Genomic DNA, 23,037 nt, shown 5'->3' with positions numbered 1-23,037 from the left:
ATCACCTCTCTCCAATTTAATGTGAGCTAAGCCGGCAAATTCAGACTCTGTCGATCCCACCTTTCTCGACATGCTGTTTCTGAGGTAGAAAGTTGCACAGACAGAGCATCCGTTTTTCAATTTCTAATACCCAACCGATAAGTTACGGTGAAGTTGAATCTCCTGAATAGAGAGACAAGACGAGAGTTCAGCTGTTTGACCAAGTGGAAGTCGTTAACTCCCACTCGATTTTGTGATCGATGTAAACTTAAAAAAAGATATCAGCTCTTTTACTTCTGTGATGAAACTACAGGGTTAATATAACTGATCTAAACACTAATGTCTAGGTACAGTGTATATTTTGCTGAATAAACCATGTTACTAATATCAAGCACAAACTTACTATTTTAAATCGGTTCAACAGAAAACCATGGTGAGGTGACTTTGTTTTCCTGATGTGTAGCATCTGCATCTACGGCACAAGTTTCTTCCGTAATACAGTCAACAAAAATAAAAATAGATGTTAAATTTATTAAGTATTTGAAAGATTATTCAGTCATTAACTTTGGCAGTTCATGGATTTTGCAAACTATCATCATATGTTGTGGAAACAACTTGATTATTTAGGAAATAGATTTTTCTACTTTTACGTTGATATAAAATGTGCCCCAATTAGAAAATGAAATTACTTTTTTAGGGAACAAGTTTGTATTTTTATTTTTCAAAAAACGGAATTTTATAGTTTTTTTTTATAGAATAGCTTATAGCATATTGGTATGTAAATATAATAAATAATATAGAAAAACAACACTAAAAATAGTTCACAATAGAAAGAATTAACAAGACATTCCAACTGATCACAACTTCTACAACAACAATACAAGTCCTGTGTAGAACTGCAATGTTCTTTACATTTTCACTTTCTTTTTTATAATCAAAATTTTATGCATTTTATGAAAATATGATGTGGAGTAAAAGTCAGTAATAAAATTAGTTTGTTTTGTGGTCATCTTCTAACTGCACTGGCCATGTGTGCTTTTTTCTGCATGCTTGCGTCATCAGATATTATAATCCATCACATACCAGTATGTTTCTTTCCAGGAGACCATGGAGATAACGGCCTTCCAGGACCAAAGGGTGAAAGGGGAGACAAAGGAGAACAAGGAGAGCCAGGTACTGGAAAATGGTAGAGTTTAATATGCCTATACAGTCCACCCTGTGGCAGCTATAGTAAGAGCTGCTCACATTCTCTGAAATCTTATCAAAGTTGCTTCAGTGCATCCTTTACAACCGGCTTCTGTACTGGGGAGACTGGAGATATCATCTCACAGATCAAAGCACGACCCCAGTACTGTTGGCGACAATATTTTAGCACCTTGGGAACGAAAATGGCTGCCGGGGCAGACCAGACACCAGACACTCCCACCCAAGGAGTAGGAACGGATGCAGGAGCAGGCTGGGTCATGGCTGCCCTTACCTTGGAGTGGCATAAGCGATGATCTGGCACCCGCTGTCCCTACCTGAGAACCAGGTACTGGAGCGGAAACCAGCGGGGCCCTAACTGATTTGAGACCAGGAAACGGGATTGGCTGAGCCCCAGCCTCCCAAACCTGAGGCACTGGTACGGGTGCAGGGGTAGGCAGGAGCCCAGCTGCCCTCGGAGCAGGAGCTGGTGCCAGCTGGGTCCTAGCCAGTGTCCCCCGAGAAACTGGTACAGCTGCAGGGAATGGGGGGACCTTGGCCACCCTAGGAGCAGGTGTGGGTGCACAACCCATCTCTGCCTGAACTGACTGACTTACACCAATGATCGTTTCAGGCTGTGCTGCTTCATAAACCCTTTCTGAATGAGAAGCATGAGAATTCATCTTTGAGCACAAAAAACAGTCTCAGAGAATGCAGGTCATGAATAAATGAATAGTCTGAGGGAGTCTTTCAAAAAGTAGTTTCATATACATAATCCTCATGCACAGTCTTGTATTTAGCCAGTTCAGAAGCACAAATGTATGTTTCAGCTTCTGGAAAAAAACAAGCCGTTTATTGTGGCTGATAATGAACAAGAACAAAACAGAGAAACAAAATTAAACGAAGAGCCAACCATAAAAAAAACTAAATACAAAATACCTGAAACACATGGAAAGAATGAGAGGACATGGAGACACGAGGGAGGACAGAAGATTTACAGACTGAGGGAGAGACAATAAATACGCTGAGGGATGACGAGGGAAGTGGAAACAGCTGGAGTGAACAAGATGTGATGAGACGGGGGAAGCAAAACTTAGCACACTGAACACAGGACGAGAGAATGAACAGGAAACACTGAGACTTAAGACATACAGCCGGAGACAGCAATGGAGATAAACAAGCAGGGAGGCAAACGATGAGACACAAGGACAGCATGTCTACACACACACAAAGTCTAGACATTAGAATTATTTTTATTACTCAAACTGCATATCTCATTCAGCATGTTAATTAGACATATTCAATTCAATACTTTATTGTCCCACAAGGGGAAGCAATAAGAATAAACCAAACAATGATAAAAAGCCACATGACAGTTATTTGCCATTAAGGAGACGGGTTGCAGTTGGGATAAAAGAAACCTGGAGTCTCTTGTTCTTCCTCACAGGTTCTCTAAAACGACGGCCAGAGTCAAACTCACTTCAAACAATTTATAATAAAAAGAGCCTTCCTTCCTCTTCCTTATATCTTTGATTATAGCTTCAATGTGCACACATGAACTTTGTTTAGCACTCTGTATCACTTTAAACTTAAAAGGCCAGATGTCTTTTTACCCTCTCAGACTTAATAAGAGGCGAGCAGGGAGGGCTTCATTCTCTCAGTCCAACCTTTCTCGACTGGAAGGCAGCCTTCACCTTCCACTTCTTCTCTGGCTCCTCTGTGAGCTCTCGGTATTCCTCGAGCTTCTCACATTCCTTCTTCCTGGTGTTGCTACCACTTGGTGTCACTACATCGATCCCTACAGCCTTCTTCCTCTACTTGTTCTTCCCATTCAGCTGACTCCTCAGGATGTTTCTTACGCTCTGCAGGTATTTTGTGGTTGAGACTTTCCGAGCAGTTTGGTTTCCCTCTGTGACACCAAGGTACTTGAAACTGACATCCATTGTTAGTCAGTGGTACCAGCTTCAGTCATTATGCAAATGTACCGGAAAACACAACAAGTTTTAACCATCTAGCTTTGATTGGAGGTTATGTTGAAGAATTTGGAGATCATTGTCGTTCTTCATTATTCTAACAACTTTGTGCAATGTACCGGTACCACTGGCAGCCAAACAGCTCCAGAGCCAGATGGTATCACCATCATCAAGGTATAAATAATATGCTTCATTTTAAAAGCCCTGACTGTCATGAACAGTCAGGGCAGGATTGGACCCTGAATGCAGACAAGATTATTATATCAATAAGAGAACAGAAAGAGAAAAGTCACAACACAAACTAACCTGTCTAAAGGAAGAAACAACACAACCAACAACCAGACGCACTTCTGTGGCCGACCAGCCTTCACTAGTAGCAGCAAAAAAACATCTACACTGTTCCCGAAACTGTCAAAACGACTGTGTCTTTCCATTCTGCTCAGCAGAATCTCAGACTCTAGAGAGCAGAGAAAATTGCAAGTGGACCTCAAACAGACTTTATAATGTTTTATGGCTAACTGCTCAGTGAGTCCAGGTGCAGGCTGGGAAAAATGAGCAGCAGAGGAAGAGAAACAGCACCTCACCTACACCATTGCATGTAACAGAGGCCAGATGGTTCAGTTTTTGTCTCATCTGGCCATAAACCTTTCCTGCAGAAAGGCTATTCATTGTGAGCAGCTGCTAAGATCGTCAGCTGAAACAAGTATGTAAGTTTATGTTATTTGGATGTTTCACGGCTTTGGTGTTCTTCTGAAAGGTGACTACAAATGTCACCCTTAGATAAGAGGAAACTGGTTGGGATGTCTGTCTTTTGTTAATTTACATTTACGAGTTAAAATTTGCTCCCATAAAAGTTAAACAGACATTTTAAAATCACCATTGTTGTCTTTACAAATGCAGGTCCTAGGGGTCCACCTGGGGATCAAGGACCAGGTGCAAAGGGAGAGAAAGGTGACCCTGGCAGTCCAGGTAAGGTTTTGGGTTAAATTCATTGCAGCCGTGTTGAGGATTCACTCAAACTCAAAATGAAGCAGATTATACACTAGGGCGACCAATCATCCTCTTTCTCTGCACTTGTTGACTTGTAAAAGACTATATGACATTTTTTATTTCACCATTCATTAACTGCACAGAGAAGGCATCGTTTAAATATGTCAAAGTTTTCTTTAAGGCAAAAAGAATTTTCTGGCACAACTTCACCTGCTTCCAAGATGCATGGAGAGGATAAAAGAATTCACAAAGAAACTCCAGCAACACTTGAGGGAAGATGAACAACTTTAATAATAGACGTTTCGGCTTGTGGCCTTCATCAGGGTCCTGATGAAGGCCACAAGCCGAGGATATGCTTCCTAGATATTCCAGCATTGTCCCTAGATATTCCGGTCCTGGGTGACCGACTGCACCAGCGTAGGGGCTGACAATGCATCCCTGGTTTTCATCCCAATCACTAATGGCAGTTATGGTGCCACCGCCTAGGCCAGGACTGTCGAACTCATTTTACATTGCAGGCCACGTACGACCTATCTAAGCGGTCGGACCGGTGAATCTCCCCTTTCTGTCAGTGTAAAGAAGTTTCATATTTAACAGTTTTTCTACATGATAAAGAAAAAGAAACAAAATAAATATTTATATTAGAAAGTGAAAATCAGAAACCTTGTTTTTCACAAAGTTACAGAGGTTTTATTAGAAACATAGCTACACGTTTAGCAATTTGGCATAATTCACTACCAAAAAAAGGTTAAATATTTTTGTAGTGAATAGCAGGAATTAGGCTTTCTTGTCAGAAGTCATTTTAGGAAAACAGAAAAACAGCAGCCAGCAGCACTGTACACAACTGGTGCGTAATAAACAAGTAAATAAGGCAGATAATAGAGATTTTTGATGGGAAACTGGTCCTGAAGCACACAGAGATGGAGCTGATTTGGTGAATTTGGCTCGCAGAGTGATCAATCCTGCAGTTTTGCAAGATGTCTGTTATGACTTTACATGCCTTTATGCACCTCCCTTTGTTAATCCGTTCAATACTTTCTCCCTGTGTCAATTCTCATTATTACACATAATTTATGGACACATATGGTTTGATTTCTGTGCATGTATGGATAGGATGGGTTGTTACTGTTGTTACTGATTCTCTGGTGAGAATTTTATGTCAATACCACCTTCAGAAATATATTGTCTTGAACGTATACACAAAACTGAATGTGTACACAAAACTGAATGTGTACACAAATCCAGAAATAAACGGACTGAAAATTATTTAAGGCTTTTCTAGCCTAACTGAGCACTCAGAACACTGGTGGATACATTGAGGACAATTTGGACTTCATCCCTCTTCTTTTCTTTGTAGGTCACAGCAAACCTTATTTGAAAATGGAAATACTTTGCATTTACTGTATAAGTCATTGTTTTAGTCTTACTGAATAATCAAAGTATCAAAAAAATAATCACAGCGTGTCACTTGTGCTGTATTTTGACAAGTTATTGCCTTATTCCATAATGAATTAAATTCATTTTCACCTCAAAGTTCTACACTCAATACCCAATAAGACAAAGTGACAAAAGTTTTCTTGCAATTCTTGCAATTTTATTAAAAATAAAAAACAAAAATATAACATGTGCATAAACATTCACAGCCTTTGCTGAATAGATTTTCTGGTGTAACTTTGGCAGAACTGTCTCAAGTCTTTTAAGTGTAATGCTTCATGCACACTTTTTTGGGCAGTTTCTCCCAGTCTTCTTAGTAGATCCTCTCGGGCTCTACTGGGCTTCATGGGAAGTGTTGGTGTACAGCTATTATCAGATCTCTCCAGAGATATTCAGTGGGTTCAAGTCTGGGCTCTGGCTGAGTCACTCAAGGACGTTCACAGGTGGTCCTGAAGCCACTCCTTTGTTATCTTGGCCGTGTGGAGGCCGTTGTTTTGTTGGGAGACCTTTGACTAAGTCAAGGTCCAGAGTGCACTGAAGCTGGTTTTCATCATGAATGTGTCCATCACTGCATTCATCTTTCCCTCGACCATGACTAGTGTCCCAGTTCCTGCTGCAGAAATACCATCACATGATGGTTGGTAAAGTGATCATTGGCTTCTTGGCCATTGTGTTGTCCCTGACTAAGGCCCACCAATCCCAATAACTCAGACTGATCAGGATTCCAGCTCTGAGAAGAGTCATGGTGGTTGCAAACGTCTTTGTGGATGATCGAGACCACTGTTCTCACTGGGACCTTCCGTGGTGCAGAAATTCTTCCGTACTCTTTCCCAGATCTGTGCCTCGACACAATCCTGTCTCAGAGGACTACAGACAAGTGCTTGGACTTCATGGCTTGGTTTGCACTCTAACCTGAACTGTCAACTGTAGGACCTTAGACAGACTTGTACTTTTCCAATCATGTCCAACCAACTAAATTTAAAACTTTCAAGTTGTAACAGCTGACAAATTATCAGGGGAAACAGGATGCACCTGAGGTCAGTTTTCAGCGTTAATACATATGTTTTGTTATGTTTTTATTTTTAATAAATTTGTGAGAATTTCAAACTTTCAGACTTTTTTTTTAACTTTGTCATTGTGGGAAACTCTGTGAAGAATGATCAGGCGAAAAATGAATTCACGCTATTTTGGAAAAAGTCTCTGACATGACAAAATGTGGAACAAGTGAAGTGCTGTGAATACCGTGTGTGTACAGTGTGACTAATGTGAAACAGTGTTTTAAAACAGTATTTGTCAAACCCATACCAATCCATATTCTTATATGTTTGTGCTGTTTGTGTTTTTCTCTTTCATGAGATTTCATTTTGTCATTTTCACAACAGGTCCTAGAGGGCCAAGTGGTTACAATGGAACACAAGGTAAGCACATTTAATCAACAAGCCCGTTTCCACGACTAAAAAAATGATCCATAACTCAAAACTTCGACTTATTTTCTCAAAATTTCGACTTGTTGACTCAAAATTTCGAGTTACCACTGCCAATCAGTAATCTACGTGAATGACGTCGTTTCCTTGTTACCCGGAAGCTGAAGCCCTCAGGTACAAATGCTACAGCTAAGCTACCGGTATTACAGCCAGTCATGAATGCACAGATTGCTGAGTGTTTTCAGCCTGGCTTCAAAAATGATAAAATCCTTGTGTTATTGGCTGAATCACATGGCGTTACTATCAGCAAACGTACTCGCTAAAGCGCCAATTTGTTGCGATCCGGTTTTGCGCGTTAGTCTGCGCCATATGCTTCCGGGTAACAAGAAAGTGACCTCATTCACGTTGATTACTGATTGGCAGAGCTAACTCAAAATTTTGAGAAAAGTAACTTGAAATTTCGAGCTATGTTTCTTGAAATTTCAAGTTAATAAGTCGAAATTTAAAGAAAATAGCTCAAAATTTCGAGTTATGGATACGTGTTATTATTATTTTTTGTAGTGGAAACGGGCTTCCATAAAAGATGGAGAAAATATGACTTGGAGTCTTGTTTCTCTCACACACTGGAAGCTTAGTTTTTCCTTACTTTTTCTGGGGGTTACATATTCCACAAAAAGAGCTGGTTTTGTTAGAAAAGTTCCACTAGGCTACATCTATAAGAGATATCTCATACAGGGAAGTTTAATGTGAGAGCCAGTTCAGTAAACAAAGATCTTTATAATGAATTGAACATAATGACAGATGACCAGTAAGCAGATTGGAGGCTGATTGGCTTGAAGAAGGCAGGCAGAAATATGACTGAACTAGAGCTGTGATGTCAGCAATGAGCTTGAAAGTGTGGGAAAGTGGAAGTGATGAAAGCACAGATTAGGCGCCAAGCGCCCAGGAAGCAGACAGATGTTTGATTGTAGATCTTCCTTAATAAAATTATGTATAAGCTTCAGTCTGTTTGTGACAGATACATTTGGGTCCATGACTGACACCTTGTTGACTTAGATGTTGTAGATGTTTGTTTTCTGTCATCATGCACTTCAGCTGTTTTCTGTAGGGGACAGTGTATAATGCAAAGATTTGTAAAACCTTTTGAATTTAAGTTGCAAGTCTGCACTGCAGTCAAATATTCATCGTGATATAAAATCTATTGTAGTGGTGTACAAAAGCAAAACTGGGAGAAATATGTCTTTGTCTAATAAATTATGGGCCTACTGTAATTTCATATGTCAGCTTTAATCTTTTCTCCACAGGTCTTCCTGGGCCACCAGGTACCAAAGGAGAGAAGGGAGAGATGGAAACAGAGTGTAAGTGCACTTCATGCTGACCTGAGAGCAGCGATAGCTTCAGAAACCTCAGATGTTAAACATTTAAAAATGTATTAAAGGTATTCTAATGTCTAAAGGGACATTAACCATTTTTGACAGAGAGAAAATAAAAGCCTTAGAGTGTTTTGTTATTGGACTTGTACTGATGAAAATAGCATGCAGCACATAGTGATTCAACATGTATGGCTGCTATATCACAGCAGAAATATCTTGATGCATGCTCAGTCATCCAGGTAAGTAAATCTCACAGCAGAAATATTTAATCGCCAGAACACAAGTTGGCTTTTTGTGAAGTAGTCACAGAAAATGCAGCGTGTTTGTCAGTTAGCATTTCCAGATTTGTCATTTATGAAATGCAAACCAACTAAATGTCTCACAGGGACATTTTTAGCAGTGTTAACCATTCTGATCTCTTTCATAACAACGATTCCAGCAACAACAAAAACCCACTGTTAATCTTGTCACCTCAACTTTGTCCACCACAGTGACTGTGCGTCTTGTGCCAGGAAAAAACCAAGGACGAGTGGAAGTGAAGCACAACAATATCTGGGGCACTGTGTGTGATGACAGATTTGACCGTTTGGATGGCTTGGTGATCTGTAAGATGCTGGGCTTCCAGACTGTCCATTCCACCTTTATTGCCGCCCCAGGTACCAAGCCCACTCTGTCATCTAATGTTTTCAATGAATCTCAATCTTACTGCTAGAACCTTACTTTATTTATTTATTTATTTATTTATTTAATTTATTTAATTTATTTAAAATGCTATTCCCAAATTTCAAAGAAATTAAATAATAAGATGTTGACTTTTTATGGTCAAATAGTAGGAAATCTCATAAAATGTAACATAAATTCATAAAGCCACATCTAATTCCAGGTGAATGTAAAATGTGTGCACAGGTTGTAAGTGTAGCACAGAATTTATAGGAACTAAAAGTATATTAAAAAAGTAAACATAGGAACTGTCAAAGCAAGCAGGTGGTTTATGTCATAGCATCACAAGATAAAGAACCTTTATGAAGATGCACAGAGACAAAGTGATAAAAATCTGTCAAAATCTGTCAAATAAAAAAGAGCCCACACACAAAAACTCATAGTTCATAAGCCTAAAACACTGGGTCAGAGAAAAACAGCACAACACCAGTCTGCTGTAACACTTCTTTCCTTCTGTAGGGTCTGGCAAGATCTGGCTGGACGAGCTGCGGTGCACAGGAGCCGAGGACAATATCTTTGATTGCCCTCAAGGTAAAATCGGTGTTAATGACTGCAACCACAATGAAGATGCTGGGTTACACTGTCTCTAGACTGAAGACAGAATCGCTGCTCTCGTGGAATCAAGAGCAACAAAATGTTTTCAGAAACTCAGTGTTCACTATATATCACAGGAAATATTACACATTTTACTTCACTGTTTTGCTCAAAACTGACTTTAATGATTGAGCTTTAAAAACCTGTTATGAGCTTGTGATTCAGTACTATACAAAAGCCTGCACATTAATGACGTAACAGTAATTTTCCTTGTAGATCACTATAAAATATTCCTGATAAATTAACTCAAACTGGTGTTTGTAATTGCTTGCAATCTGTGACCTTGCAGCTACACCCCACTAAATACTGCACTTTGTACCATGAGGTGGCTCTGGATACTCACACCACTGTCAAACACATCGATACACAGCTCACTGACCAGGGAGCAGTACTGAGACTAATGGTGTTCACGTCTCAGTCTAATTATATATTCACACAATATATTTTATTCATTTAATTTTAATCTCAATATTTAACATATTAGCTTAAACCAATGCTTCTCACTGACTTCTCTTATGCCCCCCCAGGAAGAAAAAAACATTTTGCGCCCCCCACAACTATAAATAGTATCATTTGTCTATAAAATTGTTATATGTACACCTCGCTTTAACACTTTATCCTTATTTACATTAAAGAAGACAAAAAAGAAAGAAATACACTGTAGATCAACTTATTGTTTTTTAGTCTGTAAGAGAAAAAATTACAACAATTTGCCTGAAATAAAAAAGAAATTAAATCCTTACTTAAACTTTGAACATTTTTTGACCGACTTGAAAAATAAAATTGATCAAACTCAATAAATAATAATAATAATAATGAATTCAAACTGATCAGCAACATTAAATCAGGAGCACAATATATTAAACACTTTAACCTACAAAAAACAAAAATGAATAAAACAATTTCTGCTGATTTTCTTCTTTGATCAAAATAACAAAGTCAGGATTAATGGCTACAATGAGCAGGTTTTGCAGTGCACAGCTTTTCAAAGCGGGTTTGAAGCAGGATCCTGCAGCTCTCACCTCCTGCTCAGTGTTTAGCTGGGACCTGTCTTCAGTGCAGCAACAGCAGAGGAGCCAGTCTCACAAAGACGTTGCAAAAGGAAGAAGAACGCCCACAGCCTTCTGTCCTCAGAGTGGATACTGCTTCTCTACCAGAATTCACTCAGTGTCTGTGATGTGAACTGCAGTCTCAGTGTGGAGTCAGACGTCATGTCAATGAACTGGTTCTCCTCTGCAAAGCTGAAACCAGTTGAAGCTGGTGCTTTGAAAGGATCTCTCGCCCAGTCATACTGGGAACTGTTTTCATGGAAGTACTCTTTAAAGTATCCCATCAATGATGGAATATGCTTTGTCTTTGAGTTTATCTAATGTTAGCAATGTCCTTTATACGTCTGGCGACAGTGTCATTGGACAGAGGGACTGTTTTTAACTTTGCAGCACTTGCATCAGTACGCGAGTCCGTACTCGCGTTCTCGGCGAGTCTGGACTTGCTGGGAGTCCCCTGTTCTTGCCAGGTGTTCTGGGAATCCATCCTACCTGACAAACCATCCTACTCGATGTTTCTGCACATGCGCACAACACGAAATTAAATGGCGAACCGTCCTACCTTTGTGAATATTAGCTAGAAAAATACTCTGACGGGTAAAATTAAGTGCCAAACCATCCTACCTTTGTGAATGTGACCTACAAGCATACTTTATCAGCTAAATTTAAGTGGCAAATCATCCTGCCTTTGTTAATAAGAGCTAGAAACATACTCTGACAGGTAAAATTAAGTGCCAAACCATGCTACCTTTTTGAATGTTACCTACAAGCATACTTTAACGGGTAAAATGAAGTGGCAAACCGTCCTGGCTTTATGAATATGAGCTACAAGCATACTGTGACGGGCAAAGTTAAGTGGCACACCATCATACCTACTTAAATATGTGCTGGAATTACTCTGTGACAGCAGAAATGGTCAAAAAGTTTTTACCAGTATTGAGCCGGAGGATCCAGTTGGCTGTCCGTCAAGATACTGGGCAATCCTCGACCCAAATTAAGGCTGTTACCTGTACCGACTGCAGCCCCATAACCATCAGACGGCATCTGAGACTGAAGAGTTTAAAAAAAAATGTCTTCAAAGGCCGCGTCTCCTTGAACGCCACAAGACTGACCATTTGGACTTTGCAAGAGAGCACCAAACATGGGACACTGAAAGGTGGAAGAAAGTTTTATTCTCCGATGAGATTAACTGTAACTTGATGGTCCTGATGGTTTCCAACGTTACCAGCATGACAAACAGATCCCACCTGAGGTGTTTTCTATGTGGGGGCCGTAAAACAGCCACTGGCTATGTCCAGATGTTGCAGAGAGCATCCCTCATGATTGAGGACCCTTGTCTGTGTGGTAATTGATTGATTGATTGATATCTCGAGGGAAATTGTTTTAAAGGCTGCCAGAGAATACGATGCCATCATGAGCACCCCTTCCGACCATATGTAGAATACACAAACATATCATTGGGAAGAGAGAGAGGTACGAAAAACTATGCAAATACACATTACATGAGAAAAGAGGAGGAGAAAAAAAACTCCTCCCAGACTAAGCTCCTAGGGGAGAGCAGTCGAGAACAGAAAAAAACACCTCAGCACAGAAAGCACATAAATCTTCACATCTTACATCCGCCTGCATACGTCGGGTGGGTGTAAGCGTTGGGAGGCGTTGGGAGGGAAGGGGGGTGAGTGCGTGTCTGTGTCAGTGTACACACGAGATTTGCGTGGGTGTGTTTTCCTGTGTTCATCTTGAGAGAGAATGTCCTTTCACCCGGTTGAGCAAAAGTCAGCATTCCTCCAGCTGATGTAGGTGACCTTGAAGGAGCAGATGGTCCAAACACAGTCCTGTTATCAAGGAGAATTGTTCTTCTGGCCAGTCTCAGCCTTGGGCAGCCGCATGAAGGACATGGTTGTTTGGGTTTAAACAATGACTCCAATACATAAGTATTGTTGTGAGAATAAAGGAGTCTCTTAGTTAAAAATTCACTGTAGTATAGTATTATATGTAATAACTGCAAGTTATTCACATCCAGTTATTTATAAGCCATTACTACTCCTCCATAATATTTGTGTAATCAAAGTAAATATCTCTCATGCTTCCCTTATCTGATTTTGACTTCACAATCATTAGGGGTTTTGCCAACGGGCAAGAGGGTTTTTTCCCCTGTTCCTTTGGGTGGGCAAATGGGTCCTGACTGTCTTTTGCACTTATGCACTAGTTACAGTACTTGGCCTTCTTGGAGTCACATGGTGCTCCAACTGGTGACTCAGTCATCCTACTGGGAGACTTCAAAGCTCACGTGGGCACAGCAAGACCTGGAGGGCAGTAACTGGAAAAAATGGCCTGCCTGATCTGGATCCAAGTCGTGTTTTCTTATTGGAATTCTGTGCAAAGATCAATTTGTCCACACCAACTGATTGTACAAACATAAGGAGTTGGCACTATGCCCTCGGACTCAGATCGATTAATTACAATTAATTTTGTAATCTTATTGGGTGGTAGCCAGAGCAAAAACTCCTCTATGAGATGAGTTTGGTGAGGCTGTGGAAAAAGACTTTTAGTCTGCCTCAATGAGATTCTCGCCAGCAGTCAATGAACTCAGTGTATACGAGGGTGGAGTGCTGCTGATGTCAACGGAGGTGTCACGGCGAGTGAGATGAGCCGCGTGGAGATGATGAAGGAGGATCCAATCGCAGGCACTTGTAAAGGCGTGAAGGTGGTTTATTGAACACAAAGTACAAAATAGAAAAACGGCAAACGGGACTGCAGACGGTCTAAACTGAGAACAACTAAACTACAAAACACGAACCAGAACTCAAACATGAAGGAGGAAGAGCAGAGGTAAATGACGACGGACAGCAGGGAGAACACACAGACGAAGCACGGTGGACACACAGATGGACCAGCAACTACAACAACAGAAGACTTAAATACACTCAGAGAAACACAGGGAGATTACACACAGGTGGGGGACACAGCTGGAAGTAATTAACGTGCGGAGACAAGGGAGGCAAACTGAAAACACTCACATAAGACACGGACTTTTACAATAAAACAGGAAACAAGAAACCATCACACAAAGACACAGAGCAAACGCTTAGGCAACAGTGGGCTCTCCCTTTCACCTGGAAGAAACCTCCAGCAGAACCAGGCTAAGGGAGGGGCGGCAATCTGGATAAAAGACAAAGACATGCTGTGGAAGAGAGCCAGTTAGTTAATAATGACTAATACGTGAATGCAGATGGTTTATAAACACATAGGACTCGATGCATCGTGGGACTCATGGGAACCACAAGCCCAGACTTAATGCAGGGTAAGTGAGTATTCAGTAGGGGTGCAACGATATTCGTATCGATATTGAACCGTTCGATACAGTGCTTTCGGTTCGGTACGCATATGTATCGAACAATACAACATTTGTAATTTATTTTATCAACTTTCCTTCTGACGATGCTGTCTGTGTTGAGCGCTCAGTGAATCTGCGTTCGACTACTCCGCCTAGGCTGCACTGTCGAGCGCAGATCCCTGAGCGCTCAACACAGACAGCATCGTCAGAAGGAAGAGCGCAGGGCAAGCTAGCAAGACAGAAGTTAAGCTCTCCTTGCAACATGGACCTCATTCAGATCTGGCGTTTGGAATTATTTTGGTTTTCATGTGACGTATGACCCTGAAGGTAAGCGAGTCATGGACTAAAGTAAAACAGTATGTTGGATGTGCCATGCAATGCTCAATTACATGGGTGGGAACTAGTGTGTTAGCGCAGTTAGCTCGTTAACGTGTTTGCCGTCTAGCCCCATGCACGGGGCGATCGGCGGTAGCTCGTTAACGGAGATTTGCCGTGTTGTGGCGTTAAGGTCATTTCAACGAGATCAACCTGAAAGCACTAGTGGGAACACAACGAATATGACTGCACATTTACGCCGACATCATCCTAGTGCAAAGACCAAAACAACAAGCATGCTACTAACTTTAGCCGAGTCATTTAGACAGCTGTTTAATATGCTGCTGAGAATATAGCCCAGAAGAAGCGGATAGTATAGCTTTTATTTTGGAAAGAGCCCTTTCTCTGTAATAAACTCTCTTTTCCAAAGATGAGTGATTCCTCAATCAGATACAGGGCTTGCAATATCGCTAGCCCGACGTCCCGGGGCTAGCGATTTTTTCAGTCGGGCTACCAAAATCTATCTCTTCCCTGCCCGTCGGGCTATTGTAGGAAAAATATATGTCAATGCTTTTGCATTCTTTCAGAAATGTAGCTGGGTAATTATGTCATTGGCATCGGTGAGCCACTGTCAATATGTGACATATTGAAGTCGCGTTTGAATTTGCGCTTGTTTTTTTGCTTTCACTTTGCAATCGTGCGAACTGTGTATAGAGAGCGACAGCACTGATCTGTGAGTGATGATAATTTGTGCACCAATTCCTCTGACATCGTCTTATTAATCGTTAGCTTACTATGCAAACATGACAAGTGAAATCTCCCGCAGCTTACACATGTGAGAGGTTGATCGCGCAGAGAATCGCTGAGCTTACGTGAGTGCGTGTGTAAAAGCAGCAGGATATATATTTCAGTTCTGCTGAGCCAAATAAGACAGGTCAGGGTGAAGAAGTGACAGCCAAAGAAAAGCTTACCACAAAACGGAGAAGTTATGACAAATCAGACTATAAGGCAAAAAGAAAGTGCAGCTTTATGGTTTCATGGACAAAATAATTTCTGTGGCTGCAATATGATGAGCTAAATAACCAGGGCTGCACATAAGTGGTCCGCAGGTGCGCATTCGCTGTCAAAATAAAAAACACGCACAAGGGTTAGGGTTAAATTTAAAAACTGTACTTTTGAGTTAAAATATATATTTATAATTTTAATAAATGACAAATTAAAAAGGCATGAACATTTTTTTTGTATCGAAAAAATATCGAACCGTGACACCAAAGTATCGAACCGAACCGAACCGTGAATTTTGTGTATCGTTGCACCCCTAGTATTCAGTGTCACCTGATCCTAAGCCTGCAGTCTGATGATCTAACGCGTGATACGGTCCTGTGAGGTCATTACAATAAGATGGCGCCTGATTATTCAAGACCAGATTCAGATGTGAGGAGCAGGATTTTAAATTCCCTTCTGGATTTAAGCAGGAGCCAATGAAGCGAAGTCAGTATAGGAGAAATCTGCTCTCTGTTTCTAATCCTTGTCAGTACAGCATTTTGGACTCTCCTACTATAAAGTAGGAGAGTGGCCTTATGGCCATGCTGTTTTATAGATGCAGCATTTTGGATCAACTATAAGACCTAATAATAAAATCTAATAATAACAAATTACTATAGTCCAGCCTATTTAGTACTACTAACTTTTCCAGCCTTTTGGTGCCCCTTCCCAAATTTTTGAGACATGCTGAAGCTAAACTCAAAATGAACATATTTTATTCATGAAATAGTAAAATCGTATTTATTTTGTCTTCTCTGTTCTGTTGTGAATAAAATACGGGGTTATGAGATTTGCAAATAACTGTGTTGTGTTCGTATTTACATTTTATACAACATATCTTCTTATGAATTGGGGTTGTGTATATCCACACTGAAAATTTGGGAATTTTCAGGGACGCTAAACTGTCTGTGGATAAAATACCAAAATAGACAGATAAAGATGTCTAATGTCTAATAGCTGCTCATTACTGTACATGTGGGACAAGGCCTCATATCTTCTCCTGCCAGACCTCTCAATACCATTCAGATCAGTTCAAACTGGGAGAAAAGTTATAAGTCACATAATCCAACTGTAAATAGGAGAGCTAACATCTGCCAGCAACTGTGAAGAAGGTGGGAGTGTGAAAATTGGAGTAGAACAAAAGATTAACTTTTATTGAAGCTGATTAAAACCAAAACATCAAATAAAAAACAAACACACAACAAAGAACAAAATCCAAAGTAAACTCAGAACACTAGGAAGAAACAAAGGAAACCACACAGGGAACACACCAGGGATAACAGAGCAAGGATCGCATGATGAAGTAAAGAACCCAGGCTATAAAAACCTGAGGTAACAAGAGATGTGGCAACAGGAGATCAAACTAAACACAGCTGGATACAATTAAGATAAATGACAGAAGAACTGGAGACAAAGTAAAACATGAATGTGAGTGAACTTCACACAGCGAGACCCTGATGGATCAAACTGAAATGCAATTAGAATCTGAAACTAAGAAGTAAAGACTCAGAATTATAAGGGAATGCAAGTGAACTAAATCTCAAACACAATACTAAACACTAATAAAGGATTTAAAAGTTCAGAAACTCGAGACCTCGGACCTCATAGTTTAGTTTAGTTTTTTGAACCTTAATTCTTCTGTTTGATGTCTGTAAGCTGTAAGCCTCTCTTCTGCTCAAACAGTTACCTTACTGTTGAACACAAATCAATGATGCAAAACCTTCGAGTAGTAAATAGGCTGAGACACGTTAAAGGATATTATGGTCTTTTAAAATAGACTGTAGTGTTGTTTAAATGTTGAGTGGCTTGGCTGGGAGGCTGTGTGGTGATACTGTAGTTTGTCAGTGTCAGTGAATGACAGCAGCTCACAGCAGCCATTTAGCATAGTGATTAGCTGGCATCACCTAGTGGCAGCGGCGTGCCGTAAGCAACCCGCTCTTGAAGAATAATGGTGAACTCCTGATATGAGCAGTAGACTGTCTGCAGTCCACTTTAATTTCCAGCCCTCAGGGCAGCCATACTATGTGATAGATTCTCAGGTCTCCCCTGCTGTCTCATTACAAATTGCTCCCATGAATATAGATGTGACACATCTGAGAAACAGTTGTCATGCATTATGTCTGATTCACAAGACCTGGTCTTTAAATCAACCTAAAGGAAGCGGGGGAACGTGGACATAACTCAGCCACAATGTCTGCCCGGGCCTACAATGGTGACATGCATTGGGAGGTCGGCAGGGAAGGGAAGGGGATAAAAGAGAAGTTATTGTATATGGTCACTGAATGAAATAGCCTCCTTTATATGCCGGCTGAATCAGATCCCTTATTCACTCTAGTGTGAGAGGCAGTGAACCACAGGATATGTGGGATGATCATTAAAGTAGAGGCTGCAGCTGATCTATGGATCCAGGAAATTTGTGCTTTGCTCCTTGAAGGATCCTGTATCCAGGTAAGCATTGGATGACCAGCAAACAACCAAGTGAAGACAATGCCAACCACTGACTAAAAATTAGTCACAACATTGATATTTATCCAGTTTTAAAAGGCAGTGTACAACTGGCTTTTACACATACAGCAGGGTTTTTTATTCAGATTTAATAAGTCATATCTGCCACATGCAACTTTACATATCCTGTTGTAGGATAAAAGTAAGCCATCTACTGAATCCTTAACCATGAGAAAACATGAGAATTGACACTAGAAAGTAGTCAATCATTTAATAATCTTGGTCCTGCAGCTGTAACTGTTATTGCAGTAAAAAGCACCAACAGTCGACATTATTTTTTATATTTGCATATAAATCTATATTGGACTTATGGTGCATCAGGGTAAAACGTAGTGGTGGCACCATCACCTTTTGCGGTTTCTTCATAGCTCGGGATGGGAGTGATGTCGATTCCATTATTAATATTATTTATCGATTCAGTTCCTTATCAGTTCTCTTACTGATGCTCATTGTGTTCACACCGGCTTCACACGAGAGTTACCACCATCACTAATCAGCGTATCAAAGACATTACAGTTCTACAAATGAACTGCTTGTTGTGTGGTCAAATGTTTGTGCATCTTGGATGTGTTTCCTCTCTTTGCTGTGATCAGTGTTGGGCCATTACTCAAAGAAAAGTAATGTATTACTCACATAAACATTACACATTCATTAAAGGTAATGCAGTGCATTACTTAATTAGTCAAAGGAGAAAATTATTCATTACACTTCTCATAACATTACTTTCCTCTTACTCTATAAAATGACCTGAAACACGCTGGTTTATAATGACCATGTACCAGTATAAACCTGGGGCTACAGTCCCACACACCAACACAGTCAAAGGTAGACAAGAGACTCAGATGTCCGAAACACACTCACACGTTCTCAGCCTGTTCCAACTAAAAACAAAGAGGCGTAACCATATTAACTAACAGAAAAATTAATTTCACCGCTGACAACACTATTACAGATCCAGCAGGTTGATTTATAATACTTTATTTAAGTATTTAAAATATGGGTCAGAGTCTTTCTCGTATATAAGGATCAGGTGTTTCTGACCCCTCCTTTTCCTGCATTCTTCACTCTGATGCCACGTTTATAATAGGAGGAGATTGTTCTCATGAGAAAAATAAAGAAAAAGATTATTGTATAACAATTTAAAAAAAAATTTAATTATTACAACCTGCCTATGCTGCCTTAACACAAGATCAAGTAACAGCTTGAGAAAACTCAAACTAGAATTAAACAAAAGAATTGGATAATTATTTATTTAATAATTAAATTAAATTATTATTATTATTATTATTATTATTATTAAAAATAGAAAACAACATTTCTGGTGCAGAGAATGCACTTGGAGAACTTTAACCATGGCAACAAATCTGAAAGAAAGAAAATTTTAAAAAAATCAACTGTTTATTCTATTAAGGATTCGACTGAAAACGTTACTCATGATCCACAACAAATAAATAAATCTTTTAAAAATTTTTATAAACCTTTATACATGCCACAGATTTCCATCTGATGCTGTCACTGAATATTTTTTAACTATATAAATTTACCCAAACTAAACGATGAACAGATTGTGGTTCTGGATTCATCTCTTTCGATGTCTGAATCACTTATCATGTACTCTGCTTTCATTTGTAAGTGAAACTGGGCAGTAGCAGTGGAAGAGTTGGAGCTTTGCCTGGCTTAAGAAGTGGGCTAATGATGATCGATAGCTTGCCAGACGATAAAAAAAAACCCACTCAATTCATAATACATCCTGACCGACAGGTTTTATCATAGGCCGACATCCAGCAGTAATACATGCAGACTAATAACAGATTATTGCTCCATCAACACATTAGAAACCAGGTAAACTGGAGATTTTTACTTGCAGTTCTACACAAACTTGGATTTGGTTCTTCAAAGACTGGAGTAACTGAGGATCAAACAGAAAAACATAAAGGCGATTTTTTTCTGGCCTGGCTTTTTATAAAAGATAACCTTAAAAATATTCAGCAGTAGAACAAAAACTGAAGAAAACCATGAATCATCATATGAACATTACCTGATGCTGCTGAAGTGAAGCAGAGCAAAGTTACAGAGGTTTGATTACAGACACAGCTGAGTTTTTGCATTTTGGCATCATTTGTAAAAGTTTACATTTCTTCAGTACTGAACAGCAGAAATGAGGCTTTCTTGTCGGAGGCCGACAGCACTGAACACAACAGTCGACTGGTGAGTAATAAGCATGAAAGTACAATAAGTAAGTAAATAATGCAGGAAATAGACAATATGCAAAGAAAAGCGTCTGGACTTCTTTAAGTTGTTTGAAGACGTTTCACCTCTGATCCAAGAAGCTTCTTCAGTTCTAAGGTCAAATGTTGGAGAGTCCCAGATTTAAGCATTGGCCACCACGTCTGGGTAGCAGGTCAGTGATGATGCCTGCAGCTGACTTAATCCTGCAGAGGTTCAACCAGCAGCCATTAGCGTAGCGGTAGGCGGTCCACTGGACTATTCCAAGCAACTCGAAGAGCGTATGTTAAGAAGGTTTTGAGAAATATGTGTACTTGTAAACTATTGTTTAAGTGTCTCTGTTTCAGTTATCACACCCTCTCAAGAAAGAGGAACAACGTGTGATAGGACACGAGAGAAGACAAAAGGATCATGACTGCTCTGGAGAAAAATATCACTGAACACTTTGTGACCTTGTATCTAAGCCGTGTGTCTGAAAGTACTAAGAAACCCACAGTAGAGATCAGGATGGCTGATGGGACTGCCCCTGAGCTTCCTTCTTGCAAAAAAAAAAAAAAAAGTGTCATTGTTTTTTATTAATGTGGTGTCAGCTTTGGATATATCCGACATTTTGGTCCTGTGGATCCTACATCCCAGCACTTTCCTTTTTTCTCAGAAATGAGGAACATGCACAAAAAACAAAGCCTTCAGCCCCACCACTGTAAGATCTGGATATTTGTAAGGCCAGAACCACTGACTGGATGATGCGGAGGGATCTGCTGACTCATTTAAAAGGTAGGAAGAAAATAATTGTCATTGAAAGTGTCTGTGAACATGAATGAGACTGAGAACAATCTGGAACTACTGTAGGTCGTGTCTGGGTAGACAAAAGTTGAAAAATATCCAATATGTACACTTAAAGTTTAAATAACAGAATATAGATAGATGAGCTAGCGTGTCAGTAAAATGGGAAGCTGTTGTTCATGCCGTGCTGTGAAACATATGGGAAAGCAACTTAAAGTATGCTCAATGTATTTTTCCACAGCAATCTTAGTAACACGGATGATTTCTTCTCTGCTTTTATGTTGATTTAGAAAAAACTGCAGGTAGACTCAGTGAGTCTGAAAGATCAATTTCCTCAGAGTAGCTGATTGAGGAGACAAACGCCTGACAACTGAGAGCAGACAAAGTCACTGCTGAAAGTATCCAGATATGCAGACTGGAGAGCAGCTGAGATCAACTTGAACTTCTGACTGTATCGTATTTATATGAGAGTTATTTGGTTTAAGAAATTTGAAATTATTTTGTGTGTGGTAAGAGGGTCATTCAGAGGAAGGTTCTGTAAGCACAATGGGTTTGGGCTGATGGCCACAGGCAGGTTAACAGCAGTGTGGGTTACATAAGTGCTGAATTCACTGAATCATTGAGAATCTAGAGATTGGCTCTGTGAGATGACGAGTGGACAGCACCAGGAGCTAATATGGAGAGCTCTAATACCTAAACATAAAGCCAGCTCAAAGTAAGTATTACTTATAAGGGTCAAACAAGTAGTAGCATAACAAAACAATTACAATTTACACCAATCAACAAAATGCAGTGAGTGAAGGCACCCTTTGCCTTCAAAACAGCAGCAATCCTTCTACGTACGCTTGCACACAGTATTTGAAGGAACGCGGCTGGTAGGTCGTTCCAAACATCTTGGAGAACTAATCACAGATCTTCTGTGGTTGTAGGCTTCCTCACATCCTTCTGTCTCTAATCCCAGACACACTCAATGATGTTGATGGTATGGCCTCTGTGGGAGCCATACCATCACTTCCAGTACTTCTTGTTCTTCTTCACGCTGAAGATAGTTCTTAAAGACTTTGGCTGTATGTTTTGACGTCGTTGTCCTGCTGCAGAATACATTCGGGGCCAATAAACCATCATTTATATTTCTGAAAGCATTCTTTGTTTACAGCATTTTTTTCACACCTGCCTAAAACTTTTGCACAGCACTGCATATCCAGGAGCCAAAGACTACCTTCACCAAAAGCTGATTCTGTTTTTCAGTGGGAGAAATGTTTCGTCACTCACCCAGGGGACTTCTTCAGTCTCAGCTGACTGCAGGTTTCCCCAATCAGTCCCCAGAAATACTTATCGGGATGATTGAGATGACATCAAGACACTCCACCTTCACCACCACCCAACTCTGACCATGAAAAACAAGCTTCAACATCAACCGGCCTGTACCAGCCCACACAAGGCACTTCCACAGCAACTGCTTTGACATGAATGTCCTCTCATGTCACCGGATTAGGAAACCAAAGTTTTTCTTTTTGTTGTTTGTTTTTTTGAAGTTTGAGTGAACAGTCTGGACAACAGCATCACCACCACAGTGCAGTGCTCATGCGCTGATCATGTCACGGTCCTGGGTCGGTTCGACCCAGTATTTTGAGTTTCTTATGTTTTGGTTTATTGTTGCATTATGGATTAGTTCTTATTCTCTGGTGATACCGTTTTGTTTATAATTATATTCTGATTCTTTAGTTTGATGATGATGATGATGATGATGATGATGATGATGATGATGATGACGATGATGATTATTTCTGGTTTAGGTTTTGTTATCTTGCTCTCATGTTTGGTTTAGGTTGCCTGTGCTTAGTCTTCTCTGCCCGTATGTCCCACTGTTTGCCCATGACATCATTATGCCTGGTTATGAGTCTGTGTCTCTGTCTGGCGTGTGCTTCCTGTTTTATTTTGTAGGTCTGTGTCCTATGTCAGTGCGTTCAGCTTTGTGCTCTCCCTGTCTCGTCAGTGTAATCAGCGTCAGCCGTGTCTCCCAGCTGTTTCCTCTTCGCTCCGTTCACCTCTTGTATTTAGTGTCTGTGTCTTCCCCTACTTGGTGTCGCGTCGTTAACGTCTGTTCACCTG

The 23,037-nt window shown here is 40.2% G+C and overlaps 1 protein-coding gene across 1 annotated transcript; it reads left to right on the top strand.

The window, feature by feature from the left end:
* Positions 1–809: 809 nt before the first annotated feature.
* On the top strand, positions 810–9,924 carry LOC120728454 (macrophage receptor MARCO-like). Its single transcript, XM_040023413.1, has 6 exons — positions 810–1,152; positions 4,035–4,103; positions 6,941–6,976; positions 8,287–8,340; positions 8,847–9,011; positions 9,535–9,924. Exons 1-6 carry the CDS (start codon positions 1,008–1,010, stop codon positions 9,663–9,665), a joined length of 600 nt encoding a protein of 199 aa, XP_039879347.1. The 5' UTR covers positions 810–1,007; the 3' UTR covers positions 9,666–9,924.
* The last annotated feature ends 13,113 nt before the right edge of the window (positions 9,925–23,037 follow it).

This window comes from Simochromis diagramma, unplaced genomic scaffold, assembly GCF_900408965.1.
Source record: "Simochromis diagramma unplaced genomic scaffold, fSimDia1.1 OVJJ01000322.1, whole genome shotgun sequence".
NCBI lineage: Eukaryota > Metazoa > Chordata > Actinopteri > Cichliformes > Cichlidae > Simochromis > Simochromis diagramma.
The sequence above is the reverse complement of the archived record's forward strand: the minus strand, read 5'-3'. Positions and strand labels throughout refer to the sequence as shown.

Coding starts and splice junctions, on each gene's coding strand:
- LOC120728454 (XM_040023413.1), top strand. CDS start 1,008: ATGTGTGCTTTTTTCTGCATGCTTGCGTCATCAGATATTATAATCCAT. Junction 1,153..4,034: donor AGGAGAACAAGGAGAGCCAG/GTACTGGAAAAT, acceptor TTACAAATGCAG/GTCCTAGGGGTCCACCTGGG. Junction 6,977..8,286: donor TGGTTACAATGGAACACAAG/GTAAGCACATTT, acceptor TTTTCTCCACAG/GTCTTCCTGGGCCACCAGGT.